Source organism: Lynx rufus, unplaced genomic scaffold (assembly GCF_022079265.1).
Source record: "Lynx rufus isolate CCGP_SWC_20201006 ecotype Redwood Valley unplaced genomic scaffold, mLynRuf1.p SCAF_4, whole genome shotgun sequence".
Lineage (NCBI taxonomy): Eukaryota > Metazoa > Chordata > Mammalia > Carnivora > Felidae > Lynx > Lynx rufus.
In genome coordinates this window covers 108,952,034-108,969,683 of record NW_025814856.1, presented here as the reverse complement: position 1 = coordinate 108,969,683, position 17,650 = coordinate 108,952,034, and the positions used below count along the sequence as shown (strand labels likewise).

The 17,650-nt window shown below is 35.5% G+C and overlaps 1 protein-coding gene across 1 annotated transcript in view; it reads left to right on the top strand.

Annotated features, from left to right (window-relative positions):
• AGMO (alkylglycerol monooxygenase) overlaps nt 1-17,650 on the top strand; it is a 323,866-nt gene that overhangs the window by 121,503 nt on the left and 184,713 nt on the right. Inside the window, exon 6 of the mRNA XM_047095233.1 lies at nt 9,812-9,907. Within this exon, the coding sequence (XP_046951189.1) occupies nt 9,812-9,907 (96 nt within the window). The remainder of the gene's footprint in view (nt 1-9,811; nt 9,908-17,650) is intronic.

Genomic DNA, 17,650 nt, shown 5'->3' with positions numbered 1-17,650 from the left:
AATATAAAACTATTATGGAATAGTTTATTAAAAATATAATTATATGTACGTACCTATGTTCTCATAGAGCCACTGTGGATCATATAACAACTCTTAAAAACCAAAAACCAACTAACCAAACAAAACCCCTTAGAACTAGCAGCAATAGCCATTGATTCCTGGGACCCCTAGAGCATCATAAAGAGCAATGATTCAGCCAATACTATCTTAAATTGGTTCTAAGGTAATTCCTTATTTTTTCATTCTTAATCCCTCAACGCATCACCCATTCTTAGCTTTCCAGAATGCCAGCTCTGAACAAGCTAAATTGCTCTCTAGGTTTGAGAAAGGAATTTCACAGACTCCTACCACATGCAGATGGAGTCAAAACCTGGTCCCACTTCTGTCTCCAATCTCATCTTCCACAATCGCTTATTGTCACCTCATCTTCAATGAACAATTAATTTTCAGTTCTCTAAATATACCATGTCGTAGTGTCTTGATATGTCATTGCACATGCAGTTATGTCTGTCTGGAAAATTTTTGCCCCTTTACCCCTGATTCCTTCATCCTTCAGGATTCAGTTCACTCCTTTCTTAGATCCTTTCTAACTTTGCCTAAGTTGCTGTTTTTTGTTTTGTTTTGTTTTGTCCATAAAACCCTTGCATGTCTCTATTATAGCACTTATTATTTGCATTACTGCCTTTCATGCCAGTCTGTAAACTTTAAAAGGTATTTTTTACTGCTATATACCTAGTATCTCTAAAGTGCCTGTTGCAGTCAGTGCATAATAAATGTATACTATGTGAATGAACAAAATTAAAAAAAAAAGTTTTATGGATGTCAAAATACATGTGTCAGAGGAACTATTTTGCTACATTAACTAGAGTAAGTCAAATGAGTGAAATAATTTAAGTATTTAAAAGATCACCAAAAATTATAGATAGGGAGATTAACTTATTTACTTTTTTGAATAAAATATATTTTGACATATTTGTTTCATATATGAAGCTATAGCATGGGAAAGGCTAACATCTGCGTTTAATGAGTTTAATATTTCTCTTAAAAGCATAGTCAATAAAGGATAAATGCACTTAGTTTAAATGACTAGGTTGAGTAATTTATTTTTAACTCTGTAGTATCTCTCAATCATTTAAATTGTTTTAATTTTTAGGTTAGTGTTATAATCAATATAATAAGAATTTATAAAATATAGCTTATTAGAAATCTAAAAAGAGGTAAATTTTATCCACCATCAGAGGAAATAAATATAGTTATAATATCCATTTATGAAAACTTTTCTTCCACAAGTTAGGGAATCTGTAAATATATGGTGATATTATTTTTGAGCACAATAATTTAAAAATACATATTGTTTACATCTAAGAAACACTAGGGGACAATTTACCAGAAATAAGGAATTCTGAGTCCCAGTCTTAGCTCAGTTATTAACTAGCTTTGCCACTCTGAACCAACTGATTAATGTTTGCATTTCAGTGATCTTGTACATGAAGTAGGGTAATTAAGCGGTGCCTGGGTGGCTCAGTGGTTGAGCTTCCAACTTCAACTCAGGTCATGATCTCACAGTTCGTGAGTTTGAGCCCCACAGTGGGTTCATTGCTGACAGCTTAGAGCCTGGAGACTGCTTCAGATTCTGTGTCTGTTTCTCTCTCTGCCCCTCCCCACCCTCATACTCTCTCTCTCTCTCTCTCAAAAATAAATAAACATTAAAAAATATTTAGACATGGGGTAATTAATATTTGCTCTGCTTCCTATATTGTTATTTTGAAGATTACCTTAAATGATGAGTGTGGAAATTCTCTGAACTATAGCAGTATGATTCACATATATAATATTGTTTTTATATTACATATAAGACTACAGAGGAACTGTTAGTGAAATCTCAAATCTTTTATTACATCGTACTTTCTGCCAAACTTCATAAACAAAGGCTATTTTTCAATATGTGAGAGCTGGAATTATATAAAGACAAATGTGAAGAAATAAAGACACAAGAAACTAACAACTTTGATGTAATGCAGTCAAATACACAGGGGATAAAATTCTCATAACTCATATGTCACAGATGGAAAGCATACCTTGAACCCCCCATGCAGTAAAGAAACAAAACATGTCTCAGGACTTTGCCTCAGAACTCCAAGGCATTTCTCCCCACACTCAACCACCATTCAAAGACAGCATATAAGACAAAGTTCATGTCCACATATTCAATAAATTAAGCCCTTTGCTCTCTGTGTCTTGACCAGTTTCAGAGTCTTGATTCTAGCATGCATCAGGAAAAGGGAATTATTCTGTAGTTTACCAAAGTCATTTTAAAATTTGGTAAAGATAAAATTATTATCTGATACTTGATGTTTCATTTTACATAAATTTGATAGTCATTTTAGGGTTTAGCATGGATAAATAAGAAGACTCATAGTGAAGAGCTCTACAAAAGGCAGCATCATCTCATTGTTACTTTAAAAAATATAAAATTGGCCAAACTATCCAACTTCCTCTACATGGTATAATTGTTCTGATTTTGAGATGTGCATCCACTCTTTTTTTGTTTCTTTTGTTTTGTTTTTGTTTTTCATATACACTCTTGATTGGCAGAGCTGGTCATGGTGGCAAAGTTTGAGCATATGAAGAGACATAAGTAAGACATGAGCTCTGTCCTTAAGGTGCTTGCTTTCCTTGGTGGGATTTCAGTAAGGCAATAGCCATTATAAATACAAATTGTTAAGGTTTTAGAGAAGTGTCTGCTTTATTTTTTTTTCAACGTTTTTTATTTATTTTTGGGACAGAGAGAGACAGAGCATGAACGGGGGAGGGGCAGAGAGAGAGGGAGACGCAGAATCGGAAACAGGCTCCAGGCTCCCAGCCATCAGCCCAGAGCCTGACGCGGGGCTCGAACTCCCGGACCGCGAGATCGTGACCTGGCTGAAGTCGGACGCTTAACCGACTGCGCCACCCAGGCGCCCCATAGAAGTGTCTGCTTTAAGAACCATGGTGGGTCAAGGGGAGCATCACTGAAAAAATGCCTGAGCTCAGTCTGGAAGAAGAATAAAATTTTTCCAAAAATGAGGTTGTAAATGGAATATAATGTAGAAGGAGCACATCACTGAAAACACAAAATTATGAAAAAAGTATAATAAACCTAGGGAATTGCAAGTAAAATGCATGGTATATGTATTAGTTTCCCAGAGCTGACTTAACAAAGTAGCAAAGAGTGGGTGGCTTAGAAATCTATTGGGTCATACTTGTGAAGGCTCGAAACCTGAGGTCAAGGTACTATAGGGTTGATTACTTCTGAAGGCTGTGAGGAAGAATCTGTACCATGCTTGTCTTCTCACTTTAGGGTGGTTTCCTGGTGATTTTCGGTGTTCCTTGGCAGGGAGATGAATCACATTGATCTCTGCCTTCATATTCACCTTGCGTTCTTCCTGTGTGCATGCCTGTCTCTGTGTCCATATTTCCTTCTGAGAAGGAAACCTGACATGGTAGATTAGAACCCACCCTAGTTACCTCATTTTACCTTGATTACCTCCGTAAAGAAACTATTTCCAAATAAGGTCACATTCTGATATACTGGGGGATAAAGTCTCACATATCTTTTGGGGGAACATGATTCAACCCATAAAGTTTGAGTATGGCTGAAATATAGGATGTATAAGAAGGTGGAATGGGGAAAGGCCAAAAGGGGTAAAAGCATAGTGATGGAAACAGAAAGATGGGCCTAGATTATTTAAATTTTTTTTTTTTTCAACGTTTATTTATTTTTGGGACAGAGAGAGACAGAGCATGAACGGGGGAGGGGGCAGAGAGAGAGGGAGACACAGAATCGGAAACAGGCTCCAGGCTCTGAGCCATCAGCCCAGAGCCCGACGCGGGGCTCGAACTCACGGACCGCGAGATCGTGACCTGGCTGAAGTCGGACGCTTAACCGACTGCGCCACCCAGGCGCCCCACGGCCTAGATTATTTAAAATAGGACTTCCTTTGTAGAAACACAAGTGCTTATTCCATACATACAATTTAAGTGGATGTGTTTTAGGAAAGAGATCAGTGTTCTCTATCTGCAATCAGAAGATTTGGTTCTATATCATGACTAATCCCAGATTTTAGGAATGTGGGACAAGTGTACTTGATTATTCAATCTTTAGTCATCAACTATGAAGGAAAATTTTTTCTCTAAAGTAGCATTATAAAAATCAATGACAATTATAGAAGTACAGATACTAATAAACTACTTTATTTTTTTTATGTTAATTCATTTTTGAGAGGCAGAGACAGAGTGCAAGCAGGGGAGGGCAGAGAGCAGAATCTGAAGCAGGCTCCAGGCTCTGAGCTGTCAGCAGAGCCTGACACGGGGCTCGAACCCACGAACCATGAGATCATTACCTGAGCCGAAGTCAGATGCTCAACTGACTGAGCCACGCAGGCGATCCAAACTACTTTATTAAAATAAGATAGACATGAATCCTGGAGTTCAATTTCTTTTTTTCCATTTCTTTCAAAGTAATCATACACTTAACTTTAACCGTTTGATTTAGCAGCTTACTTGTGGACAGCTCTCCTCTCTTGACCCTTGCTTTTGCTTGCAGTTTTTCATGCCTCACGACTTTATTTCCAACTTCATCCAACCTGAAATGCGTAATTTCTTTGACTCTGGAAAACAGTCTGCCTCCTTCTGTTGCATCTGTCCTGAAATCCCCAAGCTGTGTTTGAATCCGGTTGCCCACGTACTTCATTCCCACACCCAGCTTGCTGAGCTCCTGTGGGCGCCCTGTAGCACCAGCTGGCAGCTCATTGCCCTCCACATATGGCTTCCAGACAGAGCTGAGCTATCAGTTGAGTGCTGCTCACCAAGCGCCAAACATGAGCCTCCTCCTTACCTGGAAGAAGACCTTCCAGAACTCTTCAGTCTCCTCAAGGTCTCTTTTCCACTGATGCCCCTTGCTTTCAGCCAGTGACCATATTTAAAACTTCACAGAGAATGTGAGTTTTTCTGTTTTTCCCTCACTCTACTTTCTTTTAGATATACTTGTTAAGATTTGTGAATTCACAAGTGCACACACTTTCTTGTCTCTAGGTTTATAGAAAATGTTCACCTGTTTTGAACAGGTCCTATTCTCAGATTGGTGACATTGCTCCTGTCTGAGTTCCTGTCCTGGACTTTGTCTGACCAACTACTTTTGGCATGTGTCCCTCTTCCTCTTAACTGGCTCCTTCTGAGTATACCAAAAATATATTCATATCTCTCACACTAAAAAAATAAATAAAATCTTCTCCCTCATCCATGTTCTACTGAAAGTATACCCCCACCTCTCTCCTTCTTTGTTTTCTGAAAAAGAGAAGTAAATAATCCCTACCTCTATTTCATCTACTCCTTTGAATCATTTTTAAACTTATTGAGGTCTGGATTTCAAGCCTACTTCTCCACTGTCCAATCCAGTGTCATTTTTCAATTCAGTTGATATTTGCAGAACATATTTGCTTACTCAGTAGCTTCCTTGGGATATATCTCAAAGACTCCAACACAGCATTCCCTAAGTTGAGCTTTATAAACCTCTTTTTCCTCCTGTCTGCTGTCTTGGTGAGCAGTTATCACACACAAGCCACAAATCTGGAGGTCTTCTGATACTCCTTTGTCCCTCTCATCTATGTTTAAATAGTTACCAAAGCCTTAGATTTCTTGCATGCCCTTTAATCCCCATGGCTACTGCTGTGGTTAAATGTGGGTGACTTTCCATTGGGCCAGTGAACTAGATTTCAAACTTATTTTTATATTTCTCACAGGCTTAAAAAAATGTAACTGCTCTCTCACGATCTAGGATAAATCTAGTCTCCTTAGAATGGAATTAAATGCCTCGCCTCCTGGTTTTGACTAACGTCTAATTATCATTTGTTTTTACTTTCATTTGGCTGTGATGGTGAGAGAGATAGACCAGAGACTCTCTGAAGAAAGCCATAGATTGTTTCTTCAGAAAATTACGTATGCCCCCATGCACACAAACTCATGTTTTGTTGTAGTGACATTAAAGGGGTTCACAGACTTCCTTAGATCTGTCAGTGAACCCCATTGTCCAATCCAGTCTCTGGACACACTCTCCAACACTTTCAGCAAGGCAGAGATACTTACAGTTCCCCTAGTGTCCTACTTCATGGTACCCTTCACACAATCCCAGGCTGCTCTGTTCACGTGATGAGCAGAATAAAACCCACTCATTTTCCATCCAGTAACCAAAGGTCAACTGTAGGACTATCCTCATTCTTTCCACACACACATAAGTGTGGGTTATTTTTCTCCTTTAAGAACCTGTTGTAGGGGCGCCTGGGTGGCGCAGTCGGTTAAGCGTCCGACTTCAGCCAGGTCACGATCTCGCGGTCTGTGAGTTCGAGCCCCGTGTCAGGCTCTGGGCTGATGGCTCGGAGCCTGGAGTCTGTTTCCGATGCTGTGTCTCCCTCTCTCTCTGCCCCTCCCCCGTTCATGCTCTGTTTCTCTCTGTCCCAAAAAAAAATAAATAAAAAAACGTTGAAAAAAAAATTAAAAAAAAAAAGAACCTGTTGTATATGACTTCCACTAAAATGTAATAAAATAACCCAGGGTAGACAATCAAATTTAAAGCTAAAGAGACTTGGAATCAGAATGACATGGTGAGCGCATGGCAGAAATGGAGTTCTTTGGTAAATGGTATAATGTTCCCTGACCCAGGTACTGAGAGTTTAACTTTGAGGAAGGAGAAATTTCTTCTCCTAAATTAGTATCATTTCAGGCTTTACAATGGAACTGACACTTAAGTTGGTTTTAAAAACTACAGAGGATTTGGGAATGTGAAGATGTGAGGTACAGAAGATGAGGGAGGGATTTCAGACCTGGACATTTGCTAGGCTGCTTTCATTTTAGAAATTAGAACGAAATTAACTTTCATGTGGTTCATGAGACTTACTCCCTGTCCTGTATTCTTCTTCCTTCCTTTCTTTCTTTTTCTTTTTCTTTCTTTCTTTCTTTCTTTCTTTCTTTCTTTCTTTCTTTCTTTCTTTTGGTTGTTTATGTTTGTTTATTTTTGAGAGAGAGAGAGAGAGAGAGAGAGAGAGAGAGAGAGAGAGAGCAGGGGGGGGGCAGAGGAGGGGCAGAATCCAAAACAAGCTTCAGGCTCTGAGCTGTCAGCACAGAGCCTGCCTGAAGTGAGGCTTGAACCCATACACTGTGAGATCATGACCTGAGCCAAAGTCACGCATGCTCAACCAACTTAGCCACCCAGGTGCCCTAATGTATTTATATTTCTTATTAGAAGTTTCCTTTTTTGGAATTCATGCTGAACTCATTTTTCCAGTTTTCTGATAATTACATATACTGATTGGGAAGATTTGAGACCTTGGTTCATCAAATGTATTTTTAGGAAATCTAATCCTGTGGGAAATCCCTTGAGAAAGTATTCAATGGGGCAACCTGGGAGGCTCAGTCGGTGGTTAAGCGTCCCACTCTTGATTTCAGCTTAGGTCGTGATCTCATATTTCTTGACATGGAGACTCCATTGTGCTCTGTGCTGACAGTGTGAAGCCTGCTTGGGATTCTCTGTCTCTCTCCACATTTCTCTGCCCCTCCCCTGCTCACATTCTCTCTGTCTCTTTGTCTCTCTCCACCCTCTCTCCTCTTTCCTCTCTCTCTCTCCTCTTTCCTCTCTCTCTCCTCTTTCCTCTCTCTCTCTCTCTCTCTCCTCTTTCCTCTCTCTCTCTCCTTTTTCCTCTCCCTCTCTCTCTCTCTCCTCTCTCTCTCAATAAATAAGAGAAGTATTTAATGGGCTAACACACTTGTGATTCACATTAGCATGGTAAAGGCTCCGAGAAGTTCTGTGGTAAACAAATTTAACTTGTTTAACTCAGCACTTCACAACTTATTTGATCCTAGAATCCCTTTTTCCACAGCAGCTGTTATCTCAAAGGACTATTTATTCACACTTTGGGGAATTATAATGACGATAAATATTCACCTGGTATGCACTCTCTTTCTGAATAAAACTATTTATTAAACATCCAACCTAAGTTGTTTTACATTTTTATTCACAACTCCAAGATTCCAAAATAGTCCTTAACCTAAAATACTTAAATCATAGGGGCGCTTGGATGGCTCAGTCGGTTAAGCATCTGACTTCAGCTCAGGTCATGATCTCCCAGTCTGTGAGTTTGGCACCTGGGGCGGGCGGGCTCTGTGTTGACAGCTGAGTCTGGAGCCTGCTTGGGATTCTGTGTCTCCCTCTCTCTGCCCCTCCCCCACTCACACCTCTATCTCTCTCTCTCTCTCTTTCTCTCAAAAGTAATAAACATTATTTTTTTTTAAAAATACTTAAATCATATATTATATATGTGTTTCAAAATTTTTTTATTAACCTACTGTAAGAGATCTATTTGAATATATTTTAATAAGTCAAAAAAGACTATCATAAATCTTTTGAAACCAAAAGGATGGCTAAGTTTCAATTGGTTTTCTCCTTCACCATTTGAATGAGAAAATTAAAGTATAAAGAGGTTTATGAACTTTGTGAACATCACGGAGAGATTCTGCAGTAGATTCAAGACTTAAAATGGATGTCTTAAAAAGAGCCCAATATTCTTTTGTTGCTCACCAATCCAATCCATCTTTAATAATACATTTATAAATGTGAACATCACGGAGAGATTCTGCAGTAGATTCAAGACTTAAAATGGATGTCTTAAAAAAGAGCCCAATATTCTTTTGTTGCTCACCAATCCAATCCATCTTTAATAATACATTTATAAATAATAAAAATGATCCTGGTTGTGATGACAGTTGAGATTTTTCATGACTTAAGGTTCAAAACAAAACTGGGAATGGTTTTTGTAAATGTCCAATTTTAAATTCACAATCAAACTAAACACAGTTGAAATGATATTGGTCTAATTGAGAACAAAAGCTTTAACAGAAATAAAATTGTAATAATCAGAAGAAATCTTTTTAAAATAGCTAGTTGTCTGGAAATACTAAGTCGAGAAAATCCGGAATGTAAAGTGAAAGTACAATTCTTTTTATTCTTATTTGTTTGTTTAGCATGTCATTTAATTAAATGTTTTTTTTTACAACATGAAATCACTCTTGGAGATCAAAGTCATTAGCAGAACATAGCAGACTGTGCCTATTAGTTGATTCTAACCAGTTCTGCGGTTTAAGCATAAGTTGTTTTTCTCAGGCAAAGGCATTTCCGTCTGTTAGGAAATATGGACCTTTAAAATTTATTTCCACTATGGCATCATATCATAGCTTCTTCCTTAGTCACTTAAAAAAAATTAGGACATATCGTGCTCTCAATCAACTACATAAAACCATATTTGAAAGAGAAAACTTCTTATATGAAGTTACCTTTTCAAAATAGAATTTCATTTCATTACTCAGCATGCTGGGCCATAATACAGTTTGGGAGCCATCAATGCATAAAGGCACAGGATACTTTTTTTTTTTTTCCAACTAAAGTGAGTATCTCTGTGTATAAGAAAAACCTCTTTACTCCCAGGAAACACATCCAACCTTTTCAAGATTAAGGAAATAACACACCATGTATGCTATTTTAATTAGTATTAAATATGGACTAAAAGTCTGGTGAACTTAGCTTCTACCTGTCTGTAACTTTATCACCTTGTGGAAAATTAATGTTGCAAAGTCAAATGTGGCAATAAAATATATAGAATAAGGCAGATTTGCTAAAGAATAAGATGTATTCATGAAGTTTTACTCATAACATTCAATCATTAGCAAAAGTATATTTCATGTTGAGAAATAAGATGTGCAAATTTTTAAATTTTTAATTTTTCAGATATTCTACTCTCCCTTGGCCCTCTTCATACCGCCTTCAGTATATGCTGTTCATCTTCAATTCAATCTTCTCTACCAATTTTGGATCCACACAGAGGTGACTTTTTTTTTCTTTTTTGTTTTTAAAGTTCTATACCTAAATAGTTAGCCTGAAGCAATGTCCTGGAAATCCACTAGCAGCTGATTTATTGTGTAAGAAAAATCTTTGTCTGCCTTCTTTAAGGAGAAACATCTGTTCATTTTTATTCCTTTTATATTGAATATATATTGCAAAGTTTATAAGAAGCAATGAGGCCAGTTGGTCTCAATTAAATAAAACAATTTTTGAACTATTAAGTACCAAAACATTCTAATACTATATTCAATACAGTATCTTCCTGTATTACAGTTTATTAAACATTGTTTACCCAAAGATGTTGAAATTCATTTCAACTTAAATATATAAATTTATATATATATATAATTTTTATATATTTATAAATATATACATATATATAATTTATCTATTGAATGTAATTGTTATTTAAAATATTTATTTTATAATATGATTTATTATATAATAATAAAAATATTTAACTATTTAAAATATATAATATTGATACATTTTTATTTACATATTTATACTTACACACATACATATCAGTTAGTAGGGACTCTGAAAAAAGTTTAACTCTTAAAGAAATTATGAAAACTCTTTTGATTGGAAATCCCGCTTTATTTTAGAGTTTAGGATTTATTTAGAGAATGTTCAGTACGTTTAGCTTTTTCTCCCCCTAGAAAAGTAGCATATATAATTTTTTGGATTGTCTGTGGTATCTCAAATTGTCAGATTTGAATTTTTGCAGATAGATCATTAAGCAACTGATTGTTTTATGAACTATTGTACTCTGCTGGTTGTCAAATACCAAAAATCAGAGACCTAGAAATTTTTTGCTTATGTACATGAGAACCTTTTCAAGCATTTGGTATTTGTTGGGAGTGTTTTGAAGTTCCATAGGAAACACATTGACAGGTGTTGCAGATGGTTGAACAATACAGCAAATAACAGCTGCATTAGATACCAAAGCTTGATACACAAAGTACATTATTTCATTAATCTGCAGTATTCATGCTACTGATTTACTTGGAGTAAAGAGACTGTTATTATGGCTTTGGGCATATGTGACATTATTTGAAGATCTGTGGTGAAATAGCATTGCATTTTATGGCAGTTGACATACATCAAATAGTCAAATACTACAACTGTCTGAAAGAGTTGTTGAGGCCAATTCTGACTGTAGAGGTCAAAGACCAAATTTGTTTAAATCAGTAAAGGAAAGCTTTCTGATGATTTACATGGAGGGGTTAAAGGAGAATTACATTTTTATAGCAGCTCTGCTCCAGGTCAAGCCACGTATTGGGTCAGGTATTAGTTCGTGAATACAGAACACTGGTGCCTAAGTAACTTCCGCCTTTTCCTGTGTTCCTCTGAGAGGTCTATGAGCTTGAGTTGCATCTCAGTATGTAAAGAGGCAGTGGTGGAAAGCCACTGATGAAACATTTCTTTTACACTCAGCCTCCAGGTGGCTTCATTTCTAAACTCAAAAGCAATGCATTACAACTTTTCACTTGTGTTATACTTCAAAGTTTTGAAAGTAGTATACAATGCATAATTTCTACATTTGAGCTGCACAGACAGCAAGAACACACTTTCTGAAATTAAGGTTTGGGTCTTGAAATTTTAAATTATATTATTAGGTGTGAAAACATTTATAAGATTTCTTACAGCTGTGCATTTAATTCCATTTATTATTATAGACAGCATACTACCATTTATTTAAATAACAGAATCACACAGGAAGTAGAGCCAAGAGATTTGTAACAGTGTCTGTTTCTGGACAGAGGGGCAAGTGAAATGGAGAACTGGAGTGGGGAGAAGACTTAACTTAAAAAAATTAAATGCTTGCCCTTGTTTTTGGAAGTTCAATACACAGAAACAATAGTCCATTCACATAAGCAATACAGAAGCCATAATACACGTGACACTGGTGGCCAAAAAGCCCTGAACATTCCTGAATGGAGGTTTGAGTCATTCAGTTGTTTCACTGCTACGGACATCCATAAAATCAGTTTTCACTCGGAGGGAGATTTGGTCTTAAAAAGGTACTGATTTTTTAAAAGTGAGGACAGGTTCATTCACTTCAAGCAATTAGGTTAGGATAAGAGAAAGTAAAAAACAACAACAACAAAAAACAAAACAAAAGACTGATAACATGCTTTTGAAATATTGTATATGAGAGAATAAAAAGATCATAAAACAAAATGAAGAGTTTATGATGAAATTTTCTGTTTAATTTTGGATTACTCTGATGGAGAGGTAATATTGTTTATCCCCTTCCTCTTTTCTGAGAGTTATAAAACCTTCTGCTACAAACTGTACTCTCTTGTTTAATTTTTGCCTACATTTTTGTTTATTGTTCCTTCATCCAAAGTGTCCGAAGTACATAGTCAGTTATGTTATTTTCCTCTGAGTTTACTCAAGGCAAGTAGAAAAACTTATTATTTAACGTATGTTTTAAAGTTAATAACTGTGGAATGTTTAATTTTTTGAGGTTTTAGATGATATTTGAATATTAGATGATCTACATAGTATAATAGCAGTAGTAACATTATCCATTACCTTATCATTATTTATTATGTTTACTTATTATCATTGTTCATGTACACATCAGTTGGTCCTTGGGCAAAGAAATATAAAAGAGAAATAATTATTTGGCATTAAATATTTGAACCCATACGACTCAAGGATTTTTATCGTGCTTACCTGAAGCCCTTAAATGGAATATGATGCAGTTACAAATAAAATGAGCAATCTTTTTATGGACTAATATGGACAGATGTCCAAAAAACAGAGGTACATACCAAAGGATATTATTTTTATTAAAAAAGGGAAAACAACTATGTGTTTTATATGTTCACATATGCATAAAATGTCTGTTGAAGTATACATGAGTAATCAACTCTTTTCCTAGAGGAGAGATATTTGGGATGGCTAGGAGATAAGGATTAGAATGAAATATAAGCATTAATTTTACTCATTCTAATGTGGGCAGAGAACTTTCTTTTTGTGATACTATTTCCCTAATAACAACGATGTTGTGTGGCATTCCATGTGTTTGATGGACTTTGATGAATTTGCTTTAATGAAATGCCTGTTCAAGCCTTTATTTTTATTACTACTTTTAAGTTTATTTATTTGAGAGAGGAAGAGCTGGGGCGGGGCAGAGAGAGGGAGAGAGAGAATCCTAAGCAGGCTCCTCACCGCCAGCATGGAACCCTATGAGGGGCTCAAACTCATGAACCATGTGATCATGACCTTATCTGACATCTAGAGTCAGATGCTTAACTGACTCAGCCACCCAGCCACCTCTCAGGCCTTTATTTTTTCTTGAGTTGTTTGCCTAAGTGACTTGGAATTCTTTATAGATTCTGGGTATAAAGCAATGTCAGATACATGTATTTCAATTTTATTTCCTCAGTTTGTAGCATGCTTTTTCATTTTTTTTACGAATTCTTTTGAAAAATATTGAAGCTTTAATTCGAAAAGATTAATTTATCTTTTTTTAATGGTGAGTTCAGGTGTTTTTTTGTCTACTTTTTGTATTTTCTCTAAGAAGTCTTTGATTATCATAAACTTTCAAAGAAATTATCCTAAGGTTTCTTTTGGAATCTTTTGAGTTTTAATTTTATTTTTGGACCTTTCATATACTTGAATAAACTTTAAAATGTGATATTTTGGGGGGTGCCTAGGTGACTCCGTCAGTTAAGTGTCTGACTTTAGCTTAGGTCATGATCTCCTGGTCTGTGAGTTAAAGCCCTTTGTCAGGCTTTGTGGTGACAGCTTAGGATTCTGTGTGTCCCTCTCTCTCTGCCCTTCCCCTACTCATGCTCTCTCTCTCTCTCTCTCAAAAATAAATAAACATTAAAAATTTTTTTCTAAAAGAATATGGTATTTGGTAGGGGTATGCTATTTTATGAATACCCACTTAATATACCACCCTTTAGATACTTTCATTTAGCCATTGGACTACCTAAGTCCTTTGTAGAAAAGAAAATTGATCATATATAGTTAGCTCTAATTTTAGACTTCTATTCTCTTCTATGGATTTGTTTCTTCTTATACCAATCCTTCACATTATTGGGTATTATAGCTTTATAGGAAGTATTGTTTGCACAATTGTAAAAAAATTTGTTTAAAAATTCTCCAGGATTTTTTAATGGACAATTATGTAGTTTTTGAGTAGATAGTTTTTTGTCTTTATTTGCTTTATTTACGTCATATAGAGTCTGTCTCTCTTTTTTTTTTTGCCTCTTTTAGAGTTCACAGGTAGTATATTTTATGTCAAATTTTGAAAAAGATAAATGCTATTATTTCCTTAAACATTATATCTATACCTTTATCTCTCTCCTCTCTTGGGACTCAAAATACCTACATGTTTATTACATTACTTGATATTGATTCATATCAGCACTGCTTTGTAATTTTTAAAATTTCACTTTCTTATTAAGATTAGTTCATTTCTATTAATTTGTCTTCAGGTTTAATTACCTTTTTACCTGCTCCCTCTAATGTACTTTTAAGCCCATTCAGTGGATTTCTCACATCAGATATTATGCTTTAGGTTTTAGAATTTCCATTTATATTTATAAATAGTTTTTCTTTCTCTGCTGAAATTATGTTATTCATTATGACTGTATTTTCCTTTAAGTATTAATTATAATTATTATTTTAAAATTCTTATCTGCTAATTCCAACATCCAAGTCATGTGCAAGTCTACTTCAATTGACTGTTATTTTTCTTGTTATGGATCACATCTGCCTTCTTTGTATGTCTAGTATATTATTATTGTTGTTACATGCCAATCTCCATGGCACATTTGTTGTAGCGATGTTAGATTCTGATATATTCCTCTGACCTTTTCTTATTTTTATTGTAGGAGGCAGGGAAATAAAATTAACTAATTATCCTGTGTTTTTGGAGGTTTTGATTTCCACTTGATAGGACATGGGTCTTTTAGTATGGTCTTTAGTTATGAGGCATATTCTTTATCCTTGGTGGCCTTTAATCTTAGGGCAAGAACTATCTTTTGTGTGTGTGTGTGTGTGTGTGTGTGTGTGTGTGTGTGTGTAATTATGAAATGCCCAAGGTGTTTTCTTTTTGTTTTTAATTTTTTTTAACGTTTATTTATTTTTGAGACAGAGAGAGACAGAGCATAAACAGGGGAGGGGCAGACAGAGAGGGAGACACAGAATCTGAAACAGGCTCCAGGCTCTGAGCAGTCAGCACAGAGCCCGATGCGGGGCCTGAACTCACAGACCGCGAGATCATGACCCGAGCCGAAGTCGGACGCTTAACCGACTGAGCCACCCAGGCGCCCCCCAAGGTGTTTTCAAAGCCACATTAACTTAGTAGGATTTGCTTTCTACATTTTCTCTTACCAGCATGAGGCAGCAGTCTAAATCATTGTCAGCAATTTTCTAGCTTTTTACCTTCCTGGCTTTTCAGCAAGTTCCTTAGAGCCTCTTCCTATAGATGAATATTTGCATGAATATTATAAGAATCAGCCAAGAGTCTTAATTCAGGAGTCAGGAGACTTGTGTGCCAGTATTGTGGCTTCTTCCTCTCTAGGTCCTTTCTTTATTGGAGAGAAACCTTTTGGTTTTCAGTCACTCTTGTGGTCTCAAATTTTGATTTCTGATCCTAGCTGGGTGAGGCTGGTACTTTCTCTTTCAGCATCTCCCATTCCCACCCCCTTCTCCTTGCAGTCAGAACATGCCTTAGGGAAGTTATGTATTAGAATCCTACTAAGCCAACTATATTCACTAAGCACAAATGCTGCCATCAGAGATTTGGTTGGTAAGGTATGAGGAAAACAAGTTCTTCTCATTGGCAACACTATACTCCTATAACTGTCCCAATCAGACTTTTTTTTTCCTCACACATATATATATATATATATATATATGAATGACACACTTATGAGAATAAGCATCAATAGAAATTAGAATATAGGAGAACTCCAAGAATGCAATGTGAAAAATTAGAAAGCTTAAGAGATATGTAGTGGAATTATGAAGCAACATAACTGAAGAGACAATAGGAATCAGAAGTTTGCAGAAACCTGGAGATACAGAGAAGAACAGGAAAATGGAACTTTATAGCAGCAAAAAACCGGTAGCAGCATGTGGAGAGAAATTTAGAAGGTCTGACTTCTTTATACAACTAATAGAGTGGTTTATTTATTGCCCTTTTGTATCCCCCATTATGATTTTTCATGGAAGTCTAACAGTATTTATCTGTTCTTCAAAATCTTACGGAGTCTACCCAGAACCAGTGTTGTGTAAAATGTAGTTTTATTTTAAGTCGGTGTATCTGTTTTGTCCTATCATTTTAGTAAATCACTGAGGAAGAATAAAATGTATACTATTTATAACATGAATTTTAAGTCCTGGTTATAGAGAAACATGCTTAGTTTATCTCAAGTTTCTGTAGCTGTTATTTTGCCCGCTGAGTAGGCAGGAAACATGTTGGAATTATTTAACTAGACAACAAAGCTTTTTCATTAACAAATTACTATTTATTTTGCATAAAGATGACACTTGGGAAGATATTATTGAATATTTTACACACTATAATTATTAAAACTTAAACGTGAAAATTATAACACAAAGTTATTCATCCTAAGTGCTTTTCTTAAAACATAATAAATGTAGGGGTACCTGGCTGGCTCAGTCCATAGAACATGCGATTCTTGATCTCAGGTTCGTGAGTTCAAGCCCCATGTTGAGCACAGAGCTTACCTAAAAAAATATAAAAAAATTAAAAGTAAGTATTTGCATAATGTAAACTGTGCTTTCCTTTTGAGGCCTCAGGGGTTAGAGTCCCTTAGTTCAAGTCCTAACTTCATTTATTACTATTACTATGACCTTGGACAGTTTACTTTACCTTCCTGTGCCTCAGTTCCCTCATATGTAAAATAAAGATAACAATGCACAGTATTGTGAGTGTTAAAAAAAAAGATAATTCATGTTCTAATAAATCAATTAGATGTTTGTAGTACTGTTATCGTTGTTATCTTTTGTGCATTCTAGGTACCTATTTTATTGTATGTCACTCACTAATCATTCCTAGCCATCATCATGATTATTCATGCACATTTTATAACATAATTTTGATGCATCCCATATTTTGGTTAGTATGAATTATTATATAAACTAATGCAGTTGGATTTTAGATTTAAGGAAATAATGCCAAAAAATTAGTGTAGAAAAATATGTATCTTTATGAGTTTGAGTTTCTGATGATGAAATGTATTATTCAGGTTTTTTGTTATCTTCTGGTTTTTTTCTAATTCATAAATTAATCAACGTGCAAAATCATGAAATTAGCCAAATTTAATGTATCTTTTTAAATATTTCAATTATTATATCCCACAGACATTCATTGAGTACCATTTGTATTCCTCATCTTCCATGTAATAACAAGGACAAAAAAGAATTAAAGACTGGGACAATGAGATACAATATTCTGGATGAAGGAAAAGTAGCTTTAAAAATATTTTTTAAATGAATGAATTTTAGAAGAATAAACAGGTATAGTCATCCCAAGCCAAGAATTCTCAGTTACTGATATTTGTCATTGGTCTGATGTATCCCAAGGAGAAACTTGATGAGATGAAATTTTGGTTTGACTTATTTATTTCATTTGGTATATCATATGCTTATCCAGCACTCACTTTTTCAAAAAGTATTTCAAGCATTTTAACAAATATTATTTCATTAAATGTTTATAACAAGTCT